General features: G+C 48.9%; 2 protein-coding genes across 8 annotated transcripts; one reads left to right on the forward strand and one right to left on the reverse strand.

Moving 5' to 3' along the window:
• Positions 1–243: 243 nt before the first annotated feature.
• RFC2 (replication factor C subunit 2) lies at positions 244–5,276 on the forward strand. 2 transcript variants are annotated; one of them, XM_015880554.2, is made up of 12 exons: positions 244–441; positions 924–993; positions 1,427–1,468; positions 1,800–1,906; positions 2,037–2,138; positions 2,510–2,610; positions 3,311–3,468; positions 3,625–3,690; positions 4,199–4,279; positions 4,389–4,502; positions 4,621–4,765; positions 5,095–5,276. In XM_015880554.2, exons 1-11 carry the CDS (start codon positions 320–322, stop codon positions 4,729–4,731), a joined length of 1,074 nt encoding a protein of 357 aa, XP_015736040.1. In that variant the 5' UTR covers positions 244–319; the 3' UTR covers positions 4,732–4,765; positions 5,095–5,276. The 2 variants fall into 2 exon arrangements, with proteins under 2 accessions (XP_015736040.1, XP_015736039.1); XM_015880553.2 differs by lacking the exon at positions 5,095–5,276 and having other exon boundaries at positions 4,621–5,024.
• Positions 5,277–6,711: 1,435 nt separating this feature from the next.
• LAT2 (linker for activation of T cells family member 2) lies at positions 6,712–14,714 on the reverse strand. Of its 6 annotated transcripts, none has more exons than XM_015880559.2 (13): positions 13,546–14,714; positions 11,877–11,982; positions 11,571–11,610; positions 10,671–10,714; positions 10,027–10,075; positions 9,727–9,770; positions 9,271–9,309; positions 8,900–8,930; positions 8,639–8,694; positions 8,418–8,477; positions 8,240–8,302; positions 7,852–7,939; positions 6,712–7,437 (listed from the first exon to the last, which is right to left on the reverse strand). In XM_015880559.2, exons 2-12 carry the CDS (start codon positions 11,962–11,964, stop codon positions 7,854–7,856), a joined length of 600 nt encoding a protein of 199 aa, XP_015736045.1. In that variant the 5' UTR covers positions 11,965–11,982; positions 13,546–14,714; the 3' UTR covers positions 6,712–7,437; positions 7,852–7,853. The 6 variants fall into 6 exon arrangements, 4 of the variants coding, with proteins under 4 accessions (XP_015736045.1, XP_015736043.1, XP_032304305.1 ...); XM_015880557.1 differs by lacking the exon at positions 13,546–14,714 and adding an exon at positions 13,349–13,539; XM_032448414.1 differs by lacking the exon at positions 13,546–14,714 and adding an exon at positions 13,349–13,539 and having other exon boundaries at positions 6,712–7,455.
• Positions 14,715–16,100: the final 1,386 nt, after the last annotated feature.

Raw genomic sequence — 16,100 nt, forward strand, 5'->3', positions numbered from 1 at the left:
CTCGATGATCTCTAAGGTCCCTTCCAACTCGCACAAGACTGTGATACTGTGTGTGAAAGCTGTGGAAATAAAGACAATAACCCTGTCTCACCGTATCACATAATTACGACTTTATTTCCTTTCCTGCTTTAAGGAAGATGGGGTTAATCCATAGTTATCTCAAGCAGCCGTGTAAAACCTGCTGACCACACAAATCCACCCTCAAACCCGAACAGGCCCCACCTCCGGCCTACACCCCCCGCCCCTTGAGGCGGGCCTACAGCGCGACCGCCCCTCCAGGAGGCGGTGGGAAAACGAGGCCTATCCTGCAGCCGCCGCAATGGAGGAGGAAGTGGAGATCGTGGAGGACGACAAGGCCGGACCTGCGGCTGCTGAGAAGCGGGGACCCACCGACACGCTGGGGTCCGCTCCTACCGCCAGCAGCCATTACGAGATGCCCTGGTGAGAGCCGAGAAGCGAACCGCTCCGTCTGCACACAACGCGGGCCGGCCGCGCTGTGCTGAGGGACATGGATCCGGGGGCGGGAATAAAGGACGAGCTGTGCGGCTATTGGTGGGGAACGCGATTGGGGGGCGGGGCTTAGCGTGGATTGGCCTATGGCGTGAGAGAGGGGGCGGGGCGTGCCGTTGGCGGGAAGGTGGGTATGTAACCTCAGGCTGTGCAGGGTTCCACCATTTCCTTCTATATAACAGCGACAATAAAATAACTTTAAGACCATTAATAAACAACAACAATAAAATAAATAAGACCATTAGAGCTGCTATTGGCAACCCCGCAGTGTTTACATTAAGGACATCTCATGTTATTTTTGTCCCATGTTGTCTTAATGCTCCATATAATCTCCTTTTCCAGCAGTGTAAGGCACTATTAAAGTTTAAACTAAGATGTTTAAACATCTTAGTGTTTGGGTTTTATTTCCACAGGGTGGAAAAATACAGACCCCTGAAACTATGTGAAGTAGTTGGAAATGAAGATACAGTCAGCAGGCTGGAGGTGTGTGGCTGCTTGTTTGTTCATGGGTGAGATAAGAGATGCCATTTTGCATCCACATCCAGAGCAGAAACAGCAATTCTGCATTTCCACATCAGTCTCTGGATATTTGGACAAGAAACTAACTGATTTCCTTCAAAAATTACAAGTTTTGGGACAAATTTGATCAGTATTCGAAATAAATGCGCCTTCTATACTTGGGGTGCTGTGCAAATTGGACCCAGCTTAAATACAACGCAAAAAGGCTGTAATTTGTAGTAATTTTGGGACTTGTTAACTGGAAAAATGCATGAAAGCAGCAAGATTAAGAAAAAAGAAAGGAAAGCAGGAGGGAAAAAATGGCATCTCTTTCTCGAGGTCAAAATGGAATAGAACTGCAAACTTTGTTCCCACCATTTTCTTACCTACTTGTCTTGTTGCTCTTATTCTTTCTTAGGTCTTTGCAAAAGAAGGGAATGTCCCAAATATTATCATTGCGGTGAGTATTGCTGTGGCATTTCGCTGTGTTAATCCCAGTCCAGAGACCCAGGCATGACCAGGATAGATTTGTACTGTGGTACCACTGAAGGAGATGTTATGTTTACAGGGCAGTATATTCAGCTAAAGGCACAGCAAGTAAACAACCTTCTGTTACTGAAATACTGCAAACTAATTTGGCCCTTGGGTGCCTATTGAAGCATATCTAGTGCTTTATTGCTGCTGGAGCAGGATCCTGAGCTCAGGTCACTTGTATTTTACATGAGTGGGGATTGTTGTAGAGAGTGCAGGTTAGGAAATGGCATTGCACTCATGAGCAATTGTATTTCCAGGGTCCACCTGGAACAGGAAAAACCACCAGCATCCTCTGCTTGGCTCGTGCTCTGCTTGGCCCTGCGTTAAAAGATGCTGTTTTGGAGCTGAATGCCTCAAATGACAGGTGAGAAGGAATAAGCCTTATCAAGCTTAATGAAGAAGCAAGTATCCATTGTTATTTTGTGGCTGCTGAATGAAAGCCTTTATGGAATTTCACCCTAACTGATCATTAATGACTTCAATTATTATTCCAGAGGCATCGATGTTGTGAGGAACAAAATCAAAATGTTTGCTCAGCAGAAGGTCACACTTCCAAAAGGTCGGCACAAAATCATCATCCTCGATGAAGCAGACAGGTACATTGCTTTTTTTTCTTGACCCCAGCTGCTTTGTGCAATGTTTTCTATCTATTCTGCTGTCTTGGACAGTATGAGATGACTCTTTTCCTCCTGCATATAAATAGCAGCATTCTTAACAGTACTCTTAATACCACTGGTGATTTGATTTTATATGTTAACTTTATGGATGACTCAATAACTGGCTCTACTATGAAGTGATTGGTTCATGTGCCGGCTAAAATATGAGGCTTGCCAATCAGAAATACCAGGTAATTTACAAAGCACTGTTCAATATCAGTAAACTCTAAAGCTTGTATACAAATAGTCACTAAGCTGCAGCTTTAAGTCAGTGATGGATAAAATCTGTCCTAACTCCTTTTCTTTCTCAGCATGACAGATGGAGCCCAGCAAGCTTTGAGAAGAACAATGGAAATCTATTCCAAAACAACACGCTTCGCACTCGCATGCAATGCCTCTGATAAAATCATAGGTAAAGCTCTGTTAGACCTTGGGTGTTCTGGTCATATGCTCCCCATGCTGCTGGGTAACCTCCAAAGCAGAAACACTTGGAGCCTGCTCATTGCAAGAAGCCATGGTAATTAAGAAGAACCAAACCACCCAAACATCCAGCTAATGAAGAGCACGTTTGCACAGCTGATGAACCTCCTGAACAGCTGTTTTTCATGAAAAGTTCTATGCATGACTGCAGAGCAGATTTCTTCAGGCTTAATCACCATCCAGCTCTGCTACAGCTTACGATTTGTGGTGCATTGTTAACTGGATGTTGAACCCCTTTTGTTGTCCTGCCTTCTGAAGCATAATCTTGAAGTTTGCCTGTAGGCGAACACATTGTAGAGCTTCAGACTGTTCTTGTTTAGCAGTTAAAGCAGCACGATAAACATCTACATCCCAGGAACACCAGGAGAATGAAACAAATTGTCCTTGATATACATACATATATGTTTATATATAACAGACTTGGGGTCAAATGAAGGACTGTAGGAATTACACATGCTTAAGCAGATGCTCTATTCACTCTGGAGTTTACACATTCTTTTTCTTAGAACAGAGTGACAAATTAAGAGCAGTTAAGAGCTTGGAAACTGACTTATTTTCTCCCCAAATGAAACGTTTTTATGTTTGTTACTAAGAAAAAGAGGGAAATGCTCATTGTGCATCTCTGTTCTCAGAGCCCATTCAGTCTCGGTGTGCAGTGCTGCGTTACACCAAACTGACAGACTCACAGATCCTCGCGAGGCTACTGAAAATAGTTGAAAAAGAGAATGTACCATACACTGATGATGGATTAGAAGCCATTATCTTCACAGCTCAAGGAGATATGAGACAGGTAAAAGAGGGAAGGCAGTGAAATGAAGCCTTCTGTTCAAACAGCTTTGAATTGTGGCTCTCAGGGATTCATCTATTGGGAGAAAAAGCGAAGGGGGTGTGACATACAGCACAAGAATAACTAAACGACCGAAGTCTTTTGTTTTCCTTTTTGCAGGCCTTGAACAACTTACAGTCCACATATTCTGGATTTGGTTTTATAAACAGTGAAAACGTCTTTAAGGTTAGTAGTGCTGTTGAAACAGTGCAGGTAGAAACTTAACACTGTGACTGCGTGAGACCTTCCTTTAGATATACAGACTTTGATAGTGCTTTACCCCCCTGCAGACACTGTGATGGATGTAGCAGTGATGGCATTAGTCAAAGAAGTACGTATGGCTTTTGAAAGGCAGGAGGTGCTTGCAGTCCCTAACAGCATGTCTGAGACTTTCTGCCTTCCCTGCTCTTTCAAAGCACACGAGTCACATAACTGCTGGGAAACTGCACAGTGATCACTTTTTGAGTCTATTACTTGAATGCTCTCATGCAGTGCTAGCGAGTCTACCCCAGTAGGGTGGTTATGTTATCAAAAGTGTCAAATAGCTTAAAATGTAATTAGTCTGTATTGTAAGAACATTCTGATTCAGTATTTAAACTGTATAAAAGCTTGGTGAGAACACTTGGGAGTTCAATTATGGGATGTTCCAGTATTTTAAAGTCTAAATAAGTCTAAATCTATTTGTTTGATACAGGTATGTGATGAGCCTCACCCTCTGCTTGTGAAAGAAATGATACAACACTGCATCAATGCAAACATCGATGAGGCATACAAGGTTGGTTTCAGTGTGTTCTGTGTACAGACACACCTGCCTCAAAAATGAATATACTCGACTCAGATGATCAGTTCTGCAGATGAATGTAGGATTGTTCTTGCCTGTACAGATTCTTGCCCACCTATGGAAACTTGGATACTCCCCAGAAGATGTGATTGGCAACATCTTCCGTGTGTGTAAAACCTTTCAGATGCCAGAATATCTGAAGCTGGAATTTATCAAGGTGAGCATCAAACTAGTTTCTTAGGAGTAAGGGATGTGTTCTTAGCGGAGCATCATCAGTCAGACCGTATGCAGACTGCAGGACAAAACAGAAGGTTTGCCATTGTTTTTCTCACCAGGAAATTGGCTACACACATATGAAGATAGCAGAAGGCGTGAACTCATTGCTGCAAATGGCTGGACTCCTTGCCAGGCTGTGTCAGAAGACTGCAGCTCCTGCAGCAAGTTAGAAACCTGACTGAGCTGAAACCTGTGTTCTGGAAGGTAAAGGCCTGGGTGAGAGCTCAGCAGCTGTGTTTGTCCTGAATCCCACCAGTCTGGTTTTGCTAAATCCCAGAACCAGGCTCTATTGTAAAATTAACTTGAATTCTTTTAAAATTTAGACCAATAAAGCTTTAAAATGTAGTTTCAGTATATCAAAAAGCTACAGCATCATGGTTTCCTCTCTGCCTGGTTTTGGAAACCACCTTACAAGTTCAGAGGAGCAATAAAGTGTGAAATGCAGAGTGAAAACAAATATAAATCTAACGTGACCACCTCTGTAATTGCTGTTAGATACGCATCTCTAAGCACCCTTCATTTCTCTGATTCAGCCATAGGGGTGATGAGCTTTAGCAGCAAAGACGCAGCGTTCTGAATTGCACCCTCAAGACTTTGTGCAGCTCCTCTGGCAGAGCTGTGAGACAAAGGGAATCGAGATAACTGACAGTTAAAGCACAGACACTTTAGAGTTTGCTCCTGAATGAAATAAAGGAAACAGTTCTTATGGATACAATACTCACAATAGTACATTTTCCTTTCACTTGCTATTAATCAAATTGTGCTAAGTCTGATTTGCTGACAGTGATTTGTCACTACGAGCACAAACACTGTTAAATGTGTGACTTACAGTGTCGTATTCAGGTGTTTAAGCTACAGAGTCCTTTACAGACACAGCATCACAGCTTCTGTCCACAAGAGCTTAAATAAATAGGGCACGTTATTCATTGATATTCTCTTGTCTAAGCAGTTTGCTCTGATGGTTCCACTGCAGGAGTGACAAATTCAGAGGCTCACAGGTGCTGCTCCTGCCTGGTGAGAAGCTTTCTTCTTCAGCACATTCACTGGGTGCCTTTTGGCTCCACTTTGGACCCAGTTAATATTCCCCAGCACTGGAAGGATTTAATCGCACTCACCTTTAGTGAGAAGAGGAGCAGCATCAGCCTGAGGCCACCAGCCTCCTGTGCCAAACCTGGTTCTTACTGGGTGCAGAACTGCTGCTTTCTGGTAGCCAGGTGAAGCTTCCCAGCTCCATTAGCTGTACTGGCAGGGCCAAAACTACATTGCTAATGTGTCTTCTAGATTGAAAACAGGAAGCAAATTGCTCACTTGGCTGTCTCCATGATGTGAGGAAAAAGAGCTTCATGTACCCAAGGGAGATGTCAGCGCCCTTTGAATGGCCGTCAGGCAGCACAACGATCTGACAGCTCTGGTTTAGCACCAGAAATACTTACAGACCTGAAAATGAGTTCTGAAAGGACAGTCAATGAGTGAACACGTGCATGTGCTCACCCACTGCGAAGGGAAAGTTCACGTTTCAGAACAAGGCTGTAAAAACACGGATGAATTTTTCCCTCAGCAGTGCCTGGATATCATCCAGCTCAATGAGATCATTGGCTGAAAAGCACTTCAGGAGCTTTACAACACTAAGGATTTGCTGCTCTGGAGATGGGAAGGAGGGCAATTTGCTCGGACTCTCACTAAGGCAAGGGAACGTGCTCCAAATCCAGCTACTGCTCTGCAGCTTTCAGATACTGGCAACGAAGGAACCTCATTGATGGGAAATGTAATTGCTCTAATCTGCTTAGCAAAGGGGAGCAGTAAATCTTGTGCTTTAATCTTTTAGCTGCACCTATCAGGTAGAACACCCCGGGAGGTCTTGGGATCTACCACTGCATGCCAAGAATCTCTTAACTGCTGCAATCATATTCCGAGCTTTCAATGTCTCCTTCTGGTTCTGAGATAGAGCACGGCTGGGTGCAGCATCACGGCACATCACTGACAGCACAGCTCACCCTGTTCTTCCAGCAGATCCTGAATAATCCATGGTCCGCAATGATGGGTGAAAAGCGAGAGCGAGTCACTTCTATACATGCTCCCAAGTCAGCCTGTCTAACTAGATGACAGAAACAACACGCACCTTACAGCAATCCACGACAGAAAAACCTGCATTTTTCTTTGGGGGCTTTTCAATTTTAATAAATAAATGTAAAGGTCTGGCACCATTGTAGCACGAGATCCCAATGAGACCAGGGATACATTACAGGACTGATGTTCCAACTCTCAAACAACGCTGCAGTTTTTAAGGCTGACGGTGGATCGAACCTTATCAGTCGTTGCAGTCTTTGTATCGTTATAAAGCTGATATGGAAACACAAGGAGGGCTGCCACAGACACTGTGACTTACAAGCTGCAGATGAGGGCTTAATCCTCTTTAGTCCTTAGCTTTTGTAACGGTCTGGTGTCTCATTGAGCTCCAGAGAAGTGCTGCTGCTATAGAAGCAACCTCTGCCTTGCCAGCTCCTCTCCTGTAGGAAACAGCTTCTGGAGGAGAGCGTAGGAACTCAATCAAAACCTAATCCCTGCCTTTGAACGCTGCCGTGCATGAGTCAGCCTGACAAATTAAGTAGTTGGCTGCGCTGCTGCTCGGCAATTTAAAGAATCATTTCATGCTTGGCAGGAGACAGCACTGCACAGAGCAGCCGTGCTCCCTGCAGCAGGGAGGCTGGGAATGGAGACAGGAGCAGGGCCTGTGGGTGCTGCTGAGTGCATCGGACAGGCTGTGCTGCTGGGCACAGCTCTTCTTCCAGTCGCATGTTTGCTGCTGGATGTCAGGGCTTCAAGCAGAGCATCTCTTCCTTGCAGTGACACCTGTCCCATGTGATCCCGGCCATAATCTGGGGAAATGAGCAAAGCTATGAGGGGAGTGATACTGGTCCCAGTCCATCTCCCAGCCAGGCTCTGGTTGGAGCAGGGTGACCAGCATTGGTCAGCATGCAGAGACATCACAGATGTATATATGAGCACAGCGTGAAGTCTTCCTGCAGCTCTCTGCGAGCACTTTATCTGCCTGCAGGAGCTCAGTATCAGCACTTTGCTGCTGAGAGCAGAGCAAAGCGTGCAGCAGGAACAGGGATCCAGGGATCCCCTGCTGAGCTCTGCCTCTGTGCTGCAAACCAGAGGCTTTGGGGCTCTGCCTGCAGTGCACAGACTGAAGTTGATCTGAATAAGTTCTGGGCTACTGCAAGTTCCCCAAGGAGAAAATACAATTCTTGCCCTCAATAAGCGTGTCAAACATTTACTCCCATTACCTTCACTTGGACAGCAGGACGGCATCTATCATTGGGCCTGCGTTAACGTAGTCTGGCTCCTCATCCTGGCTCTCTGCATACAGACTGGCTGTCAGGGACGGAAAGCAGCCATCAGCAATGGGGATGGTCTTAAAACACTCCCACCATACACACTGTGTGCTTTGCCCCAGCAAATTCACAGATATTTCACCAGCAAAGAGCTGGGCTCTAAAGAGTGCCCAGGTGGGAGAGCAGCCATCGCCACAGCAACATCCAACACAGGGATCTGCACATTGTAGTGCTGTGGATAATGTGGTTAATAAATAGTGGTGATGCCCTCATGGCCCTGAGCACAGTGCAGCACAGCAGCACCTGCCCACCCCACCATGAGCAGCTGCTGAGGACGAACCTTTTGCTTGTTGCACCTTCCAGACTCCTATTGCTTCACTGTTCTCGTAGTCTTCTGCATCATCTACAAGTAAGAAGAGTTTGGATGGGACGATGCTGAGTAGAAAATAAGGTAAAAATGGGCCTTTGAGCTAAACCTCAATAAGGCTCAGTACAAAATATGACAGAACTACACTTACCCAGCTCAGAGCTGCAAGGATCCCTAATGATGACGTTCTGGTAGGAATGTGAGTCCTCATCTTTGGCAGAGAGAGGAAAAGGGAACAAGGGAAGTGTGAGTGACCCAGGGGAGCCTCAAACCCTGCAGGGCTCTGTGCTTTTGGCAGCTGCCTGCAGGAGGCTGTCTGCCCTTTGCATGCTGTGCTGGCTGCTGGAGAAGGGAGAGCACTGAAGACCTTACCCTTGGGTGGGGAGAAGAACCTGTTGTGGCTGTAGTAACCCAGCGGGACAGGCTCCCTGTGGAAGGAAAGCTGTGCTCAGCCTCTGCAGCCCAGATACACACTGCCCTGGGGAGAGCAGCAGGCTGGGACAGCAGCTGTATGGCCTCCAGACCCCATAAAGCATCACCCACAGCGGTGATAAGGGTCTGCAGTGCCACAGCCCTGTGTGGGGTGACACAGGAGCTGTCAAAGGAGATGGAAAGCTCATGGACAGCACTTACACGTAGGCATCATCCCCATGCAGGTTGTCCTCTGCAAACATAAATGGATTCCCATTAGCACACCACACTGCAGCACCAACAAGAAGCACCCAAATTCTCCTTAGCACAGACACAGTGGTCAGCCCAGCTGGCAGCAAGCCCCAGAGCCACTGAGGCAGCACTAAGCAGGGCTGGGAGCATTGAGCAGACCAGGACAGACCCTGCAGAACAGCAGTGAGACTGGGAACCATCCCCTGTTTTGAGAAGCAGAGCGCAGCTCCATGCAGCAATAGCTCTCACTGGGTTGGTGGCAGCTCCAGGAGGGAGCGAGGGGCTGCTGCTTCATCACGGGGCCATTGGGAGCTGCCCAAAGTTGCTCACAGGACACGTACCTGTCAGGAAGTTCTGGTAGCGGGGCTCAGTGCTGCTCTCTGGGACAAAGCACAGGGATGTTAGAGGGCTACGAGGGCTGGGGGGCACCCAGCACCCACAGCACAGAGATGGGGAATGGCTGGGGTGGGCTGCAGGTTGTCCACCCCTATTGCTTTAAGTCAGCCTGGTGAGCTGCAGCAAAGCAGCATGCATTAAACGCTTGGATCCCAGCAGCTGCCCCTGTTCAGCCCAACACAAGCCCCATATACATGACTGCCAACAACCTCTGCACCACCCAACTTGTTTGCAGCACAGCTCAGGGTGCTGACACTCAGCCGCTGTTCTTCCCCCCCAACCAAGTGGGAGCTCCCAGCTGCGGAAACTGGAAGAGTTGCAACACCAGCATGTTTTGCAAGTGGATTTTGTCTCATCACTGCACACAGATTTGCAGCCGATCTGTGGGTGCTGATGCTCACCAAAGCCAACGTGACAGGAGGTGCTGAGCTCCTCGGGGGCTTTCCTGAAAGAAAGAGCTCCCTTTGTAGCAGCTGGGACTTGCAGGAATAGAGGGCTGAAGCCACAGCTCTGACCAAGCAACAGGAAAAGCTCTGCTTGGGAAACGCATTGAGCAATGAGAGTGGATGAGTTTGGGGTGGGGATGGCTGTGCAGTAGTGATCAGTGCGGGGTGTTCTTTGAGCGTGGTGATGGGGGATTTCTCAGGTTAGGCAAAGCAGGTGCTTCTACAGCCAGGATGTGCCTGGTGCTTTATACCTACCTTGCCAAGTTTTTGGGTTCCTTGATCCGTTCTGGCCTTCGGGTGACAGCTGGCAGCAAGAACAAAAGGAGATGGCAGTGAGCACGGAGCATCCAGCACTGTGGGCTCCCCAGCATTGCAAAACAGCTTCCAGACTATTCCTCAAATGCAAACCGGGGCCAAAACAGGAAACGAGCAGTGAGAAACACACTGTGTGCGTGTCAGATGGAACCACAATCCCAGTTGCTGCCTTATTTCCTATTCTCCCCCCAGATTCACTCAGCCCGGCAGACTTTGGCTCAGCACCACTCACAAGGTGCATTGCTGGGTTACAAGTTTGGCTCAGCTGAAGCAAAGACATTTTGGGGCAGGGTAGGGAGCAGCATCGATGGCTGGGGATGGTGATATTTGCTGCAGACCCCAACAGCACACACTGGCCAGGGCAGAAATCAAAAGGTCAGTGTGCAGCAAGCAGGAAGCAGAGAGAGGTGATGGTGGATGAGTCACTGCGCTCACCCACAGCCCCAGCTCCCACAGCATGAGCAGAACCCTTCCAGAGCCCACAGTGACTCTCCATGGTGTTGCTGTAATGACTCATTGTCCAAGGAAGGGGGGATTTTGGTGGGAGCACCCCAGAGCTGCCCTCCCTGCAGGGCTCTACTCACCAGAGCAGGACCGGATCACTTCAAACCTCTGTGGATGTTCCAGCCTGGAAGAAACAAGAGGCACCACATCAGCTGAATTTGGGGCATATAACGTGGAAACCAGAGTGAGGGCTGCAGATGGACTCAAAGACCCTGGGGATGCTCCTCCTCACAGCCTCCCTTTGAGCCTCCTCCTGGCCTCCATGGCTGAGGGATGGGCTCAGGGTGACAAACCCTGCCCTGACACTTCATGCACCAAAACATCACATCCACATGGGACTAAATGGGTGCTCTGCCATGGGGAGGCCTCATGTGCTTCCCATGGCACTGCGAGCCCAGTGCTGAGCAGCCTCACCTCCTTCATAGCACGCTTGCTCCATGATCAAGGGTTAAGAACACTCTGTTGTTGCTATTCATAATATCATTTAAGCTGTGGTTTGTCTGTTAGCGAAGGAAATCAGGGGGTGTGCGTGTGCATGGTGGTATTTCCTTCACTGCTCATGCTGCAGCTGCGGGGCTCTGCTGTGCTGCCCCACCAGCACCGGGCAGTGCTTTGCTCATGCAGCACATGGGACCAGGCAGTGATTTACCCTCACTGCTTTTCCATAGGGTTACTGACTCACGGGCCTCGTGGTCACTGTTTCATTTGGGATTATTCCTTGTGATGGTGGTTCCCCTTTACCAGGATGCATCGCCTCGCACACTGCCAGCAGCAGGGCTGGGGTACAGGTGTATATTTATGAATGCATTCTGTGTATATCCCATAATATAGATACCTAATAATGGCACATTTATGCATGCTATTATTTGACATCACATCTGTCCTGGCTGGATGATGTGCAGCTCACGCACCAGGTCCAGCTCTGACTTCTGTCTCCCAAATAGATTTTAGGGCAAAGCACAACAACAAAAGGAACTTACTGACTGCTCTGGTTGCCGTCCTTCTTTCCTCGCTTTGCAGCTGAAAGAAAAGGAGAAAACAAAAGCTTATACTCAGTCTTGATCTCCCCTCTTTTAACCTGAAACTATTTCCCCTCATTAAATCCCAACAACCCCTGCTAAAGATTCTGTCCCCTTCTTTCTTACAGCCCTTTAGATACCAAAAGGCCACTCTCAGCCCTCCCTGGAGTCTTCTCCAGCAACACACCCCACACAGATGGGACACCCCACGAGGAAAGCAGCCACTCTCTACAACTGAGGGTCCCTATGCCCATGGCAGAGCCTTACCATAGAGCTGGCACCTGACGCAGGCACTCACAGCCACCCCGAGCAGCATCAGAGCAGCGGCCGCCCACAGCAGCTCTGGCTGTGCCATGGCCCAGCCACATCCAGCCTGGAACACAGCAGGAAGAAACGCTGTCAGTTCTACCCAGAACCAGCCCTGCCCTCCCTTCCGTGCTGTACAGCCACAGCCACGCAGCCCATTATCACACAGACCCCAGCCCAAGCAGTGGGAGGTTTGTGGTCCCACACCAGCACTGATGGCACATTGCTGTGCTGCTGCAGCTCCAGTAAAAGCAGTTTTGGGGGGTGTTTTGGTTTTAAAACCAAAACTTTGTTAACTTTGCGGCCTGCAATTTGCAACAAAACGAGGCTCGTTCAGGTTGACTGGGTGACTCATTGCCATGGGACTCTATAAAGAGAAGAGCTTATTTAAAAGCCTGCTGTATAGAATTTAGCACCCAGACTTATGGAACAGATGCAATATTCCGCCTGGCTCAGCGTGGCTCTAAGAAAAGAAACACGACTTTCTGCCTGCCTCCATAGCGCAGATTTCTACGGAACCAGCTCAGAAATGGAAATCTCCCACCAAAGGGAGCTCCTGTGGTTGGGAGATACATAATTGTACATACAGCAGTGACAGTGCTGAGCCTTCAGACAAGCTCTGTGCACAGCTCCGCAGGCCCCATTTAATACCAGATTTGAAGCCGGTGTAAATGATCTCAGGAAAGCTGCTGTGGTTATAGATACAGTCTGCTTTGGTGCAGCTACTCATGCAGAACGTGCTTTGTTTTATACCAAAAGACACAGCTCAGTAGGACATGGGACAAGAGGGACAACTGGAATCGATACATGAACCCCCAGAGATGCTCTTCCCCACTGGGGGGAGATGCCAGAATAGGAACTGAGGGTATAAACAACTTGTATGTGGGTAGGTGCTCCTGTGTCACAAGTAACCTCATCTACTCCAAAGCTCCAATGAACTCCAACAAACATGAGCCAATATTGCACCACATTATCCCATAATTACCCCAATTCTGCTGCCCACATTGCCCTGAACAACAGGAGAAAACCACTGCAAAGACACAGCTCTTCTTTCTCAGTAAGACTGGCGACTCTGAGCACATGCAGTAAAGTAAGAAGCTCACACGTTCATAAGATGCCATTAAGCCCCAAACCAGACAGGAAACCCAATGGGGGCAGTGGAATTCAACAGCTGGGCTTTGGAATGGGAACAGAGCGGTCCCACAAGCAGGAGCCAAAAGTGGGGGCAGCTCAGCAAGAAGGACCCCAAAATACACTCAGTTTCTGAGAAGAAAATGCAGAAAGAGCATAATTAAAAGAACCAAGCGGTGCTGCCACGTGGAGATGGGGTCAGGAGATACAGAACATGGCGCTGTAGGACAGGCAAAGCAGAACAGAGAGACTCATCTTTGGTTCCAGGGGGGTCTCAGTGCTGCTATTGGTAACTCACGTACCTTGGAGCTCAGCAGACGATGGTTGTGAGCAGCAGCAGAGAGCAGCATCCAGCACGGAGCAATTCAGAGTTTGCAGGGATGACTTTGAACCCTCATCAAAGCAGCCACTGAGATCCAGCCTGGGATCTGTGAGCTCACCACCACCAGAGGGGAAAACCTGCCTGTCCCCACACAGCTCCCAGCCCGGCCCACCTTACCCGCAGCCTCAGCCGGCCGTCCCCTTCTGTCCCATCTCCTCGTGTGGGTGCTGCTGGAGACGGCTCCTCCGGGGATCGTTGCCAGCTGCTGGTTTCCTGCCCCCATCTGAATCATTAACCCCAACATCCGCCGGTCAGCTCGCATGAGCTCACCACCTCCCACAGAAGCAGAAGCAGTTTGTTTTTATCGGCTGCAGGCAGAGGAAGAGGCAACAGCCATGCTCAGCTCTGCAGCCCTCAATGGCCACGTTGGGCCGATACCCCCCAAACATCCCATGGCAGCAATGAACCATCTCATCCAAACGCCTTGGGATCGTTGTGCTGGGTGCAGTGAGGAGACCACAGTGAGCAGCCAAGCTGAGTGAGGGCCAACCAAGGGCCGTTCACATCCAACGCTGTGAGAACAAACCCACCTCTATTGCTCCATCATGGCAGTGTGCAAACAGCTGGCACCATCCCATCGCACTCCTAAAGAACACAAGCCAACCCCAAAGTGGAGCTTCTGATTGGTTATCTCCTTTTTATTTTATTTTTTTGCACTTGAAACTAATAATGAGGGCTTATGGATGAGATTCACAGATAACTGCACTGGCTCCAAACCCCATCTGAGCACAGGACAGTAGGATGAACACACAGCAGCCCCGTTATTTATAGCCACCAGATTACAACAGCCAGCACAGCTCACATCCCACAACTGCAAACAGAGCAGTGCAGCTGCACCAGCCCCTCCACACACACAAATGATTCAGTACAGGGAAATGCTGCTGCACTGAGGTTGGCTGGGCACGATGCTGCAACCTGTGAGCTGCATCCAGCTCGTTCCTACCCCAATGGTGACTCTTCTATCATGAGAATGATAAAATAATCATCTGTCTTGTAAATCATCTGTAGCTGCATCTCTGGGTTGGGAAACTTCGTTATCAGTCTTTCAGAGGAAACCTTGCCCTGTTGTGATAACTGGCTGCTGCACGAGTCTATGCAGCGACATTTGTGCTTCGCTCTGATTCACAACAGAGGTGCAAAAAAAAACCTGCATGTGCCACCCAGAACAGCTACAGCTCCCAGGAGAAACCCAGGCCTGGGGAGCAACCACAGAACCAGCACTGAGCAGAGAGCAGGACAGCAAGGCCCAGCCCTGGATCATTTGTTTGGCTTACAGCCGTGCAATGGATGCGATGGGAACACAACTGGCATTTCCAGCAGAGCCCTCCGCTATGAGGCAGCTTTCGAGGTGTTTGCAAGCAGCTTTTTCCTCTGTTTGAGCACAAGCTGACAACAAGCATAAAAAACCCACTGCTTATAGCAGAAACGTTGCTCTGAACGCGCTGGAGGCGATTACAGTTCCTCCTTTTCACACCAGGAGCTTTATTAGGAACAGTCAGTTTACCCACTTACCACCCCCTGACCCGTCCCTCTGCTTCAGAGATGACTCTGCCTCAGTGCGGACATCCCCAACTGCTGTGGGCTGCAGCACAGGCCTGTGTTAAGCATGGATTGTGCCTTGGAACCATTGCTCAGCTGCAGTAGAGCAGATGGAAGCTGCCCCGTGCCCAAAGGGCAGCACAAAGGACAGGAGAACAACTATTCAAAGCGGCAGCATCATCCCAGCCTCATTACTGCAGCCCTGGGCAGAGGGACGCCCTCTGAAGACATCAGACCTATTGCAGTGCTGCTCTCCTGCTTATTTCTATGTCCTTCCTGTGCTAACACAGCCAGCTTCCATCCCCATTGCCCACTGCAATGAATGACATGAAATGCCACTCTACAGCTCCATCTTTCTCTGTCCTCATCCAAAGCTCCTCCTGTGAGCAAACACTAACACTCACCTTCAGTCATCTTCACCAACTCAACCAAACCCTCTTCTTTCTTCTCCTTTTTCATACGTAACCAACCAGCTGTAGAAAGACCTCGGGCCCCAGAGTGGCTGCGGGGAGGCAGTTTTTAGCCTCCCCAACTTACCACCTTAATGCCCTCGGGGCGGCCGCCAGCAGCTCTGATGGAGGTGGGCTCTGATCACAGACAAGCCGCCTCTGCTTGAGCTCATGACTAAGAGTGAATGGGGAAATGATTAGAAACCAGAGCAGGATCCAAACCCCACCATTCTGCAGCAACAACCCCCACCATTCTGCAAACCTTGAGCAAAGTTCAACGAGCCCTTTGCCAACATTTTGAGAGCAAAAAGCTGCCAACACGGTGAGGGATCAGCACTGAAACACAATCCCACCTCTCAGGAGGAAGCTCTGGGACCAGAACCTCGTTTTAACCACAAGGTTCAGCCCCATTTTCATGGCAGCTTTTAATGAACGTCACAACTCGGAGGTTTTCTGCCCTGTTAAAGCAGCGCGAGAGCATTTTGTGAAGGACAAGAAGCAGCTTTTCCTCTAAGCTGCAATGAAAGGAGCGTTTCCTTCTGCTAAAGGGGAAGTGTCGCCTCCTGCCAAGCCCCAGCTGCAGATCTGATCTCAGCATTTGAAACTGAAAGCAGCTCCGTGACAGCCACAGATATGAGCTGCTACAAGGGAGCTCACAGCTCCGAGCCGGACTAAAACCTGCCC

Source organism: Coturnix japonica, chromosome 19 (genome assembly GCF_001577835.2).
Source record: "Coturnix japonica isolate 7356 chromosome 19, Coturnix japonica 2.1, whole genome shotgun sequence".
In the NCBI taxonomy this organism is placed as follows: domain Eukaryota; kingdom Metazoa; phylum Chordata; class Aves; order Galliformes; family Phasianidae; genus Coturnix; species Coturnix japonica.

What these genes read in the sequence shown, in the direction of transcription:
- RFC2 (XM_015880554.2), top strand. Translation starts at nt 320, where the DNA reads ATGGAGGAGGAAGTGGAGATCGTGGAGGACGACAAGGCCGGACCTGCG. An exon ending in AGCCATTACGAGATGCCCTG is followed by an intron (nt 442 to 923) that starts GTGAGAGCCGAG and finishes TTATTTCCACAG; the next exon opens with GGTGGAAAAATACAGACCCC. An exon ending in ACATCGATGAGGCATACAAG is followed by an intron (nt 4,280 to 4,388) that starts GTTGGTTTCAGT and finishes TTGCCTGTACAG; the next exon opens with ATTCTTGCCCACCTATGGAA.
- LAT2 (XM_015880557.1), bottom strand. Translation starts at nt 13,396, where the DNA reads ATGCTGCTCTCTGCTGCTGCTCACAACCATCGTCTGCTGAGCTCCAAG. An exon ending in CGTCAGGTGCCAGCTCTATG is followed by an intron (nt 11,611 to 11,876) that starts GTAAGGCTCTGC and finishes CTTTTCTTTCAG; the next exon opens with CTGCAAAGCGAGGAAAGAAG. An exon ending in GTTCTTCTCCCCACCCAAGG is followed by an intron (nt 8,478 to 8,638) that starts GTAAGGTCTTCA and finishes TCTCTGCCAAAG; the next exon opens with ATGAGGACTCACATTCCTAC.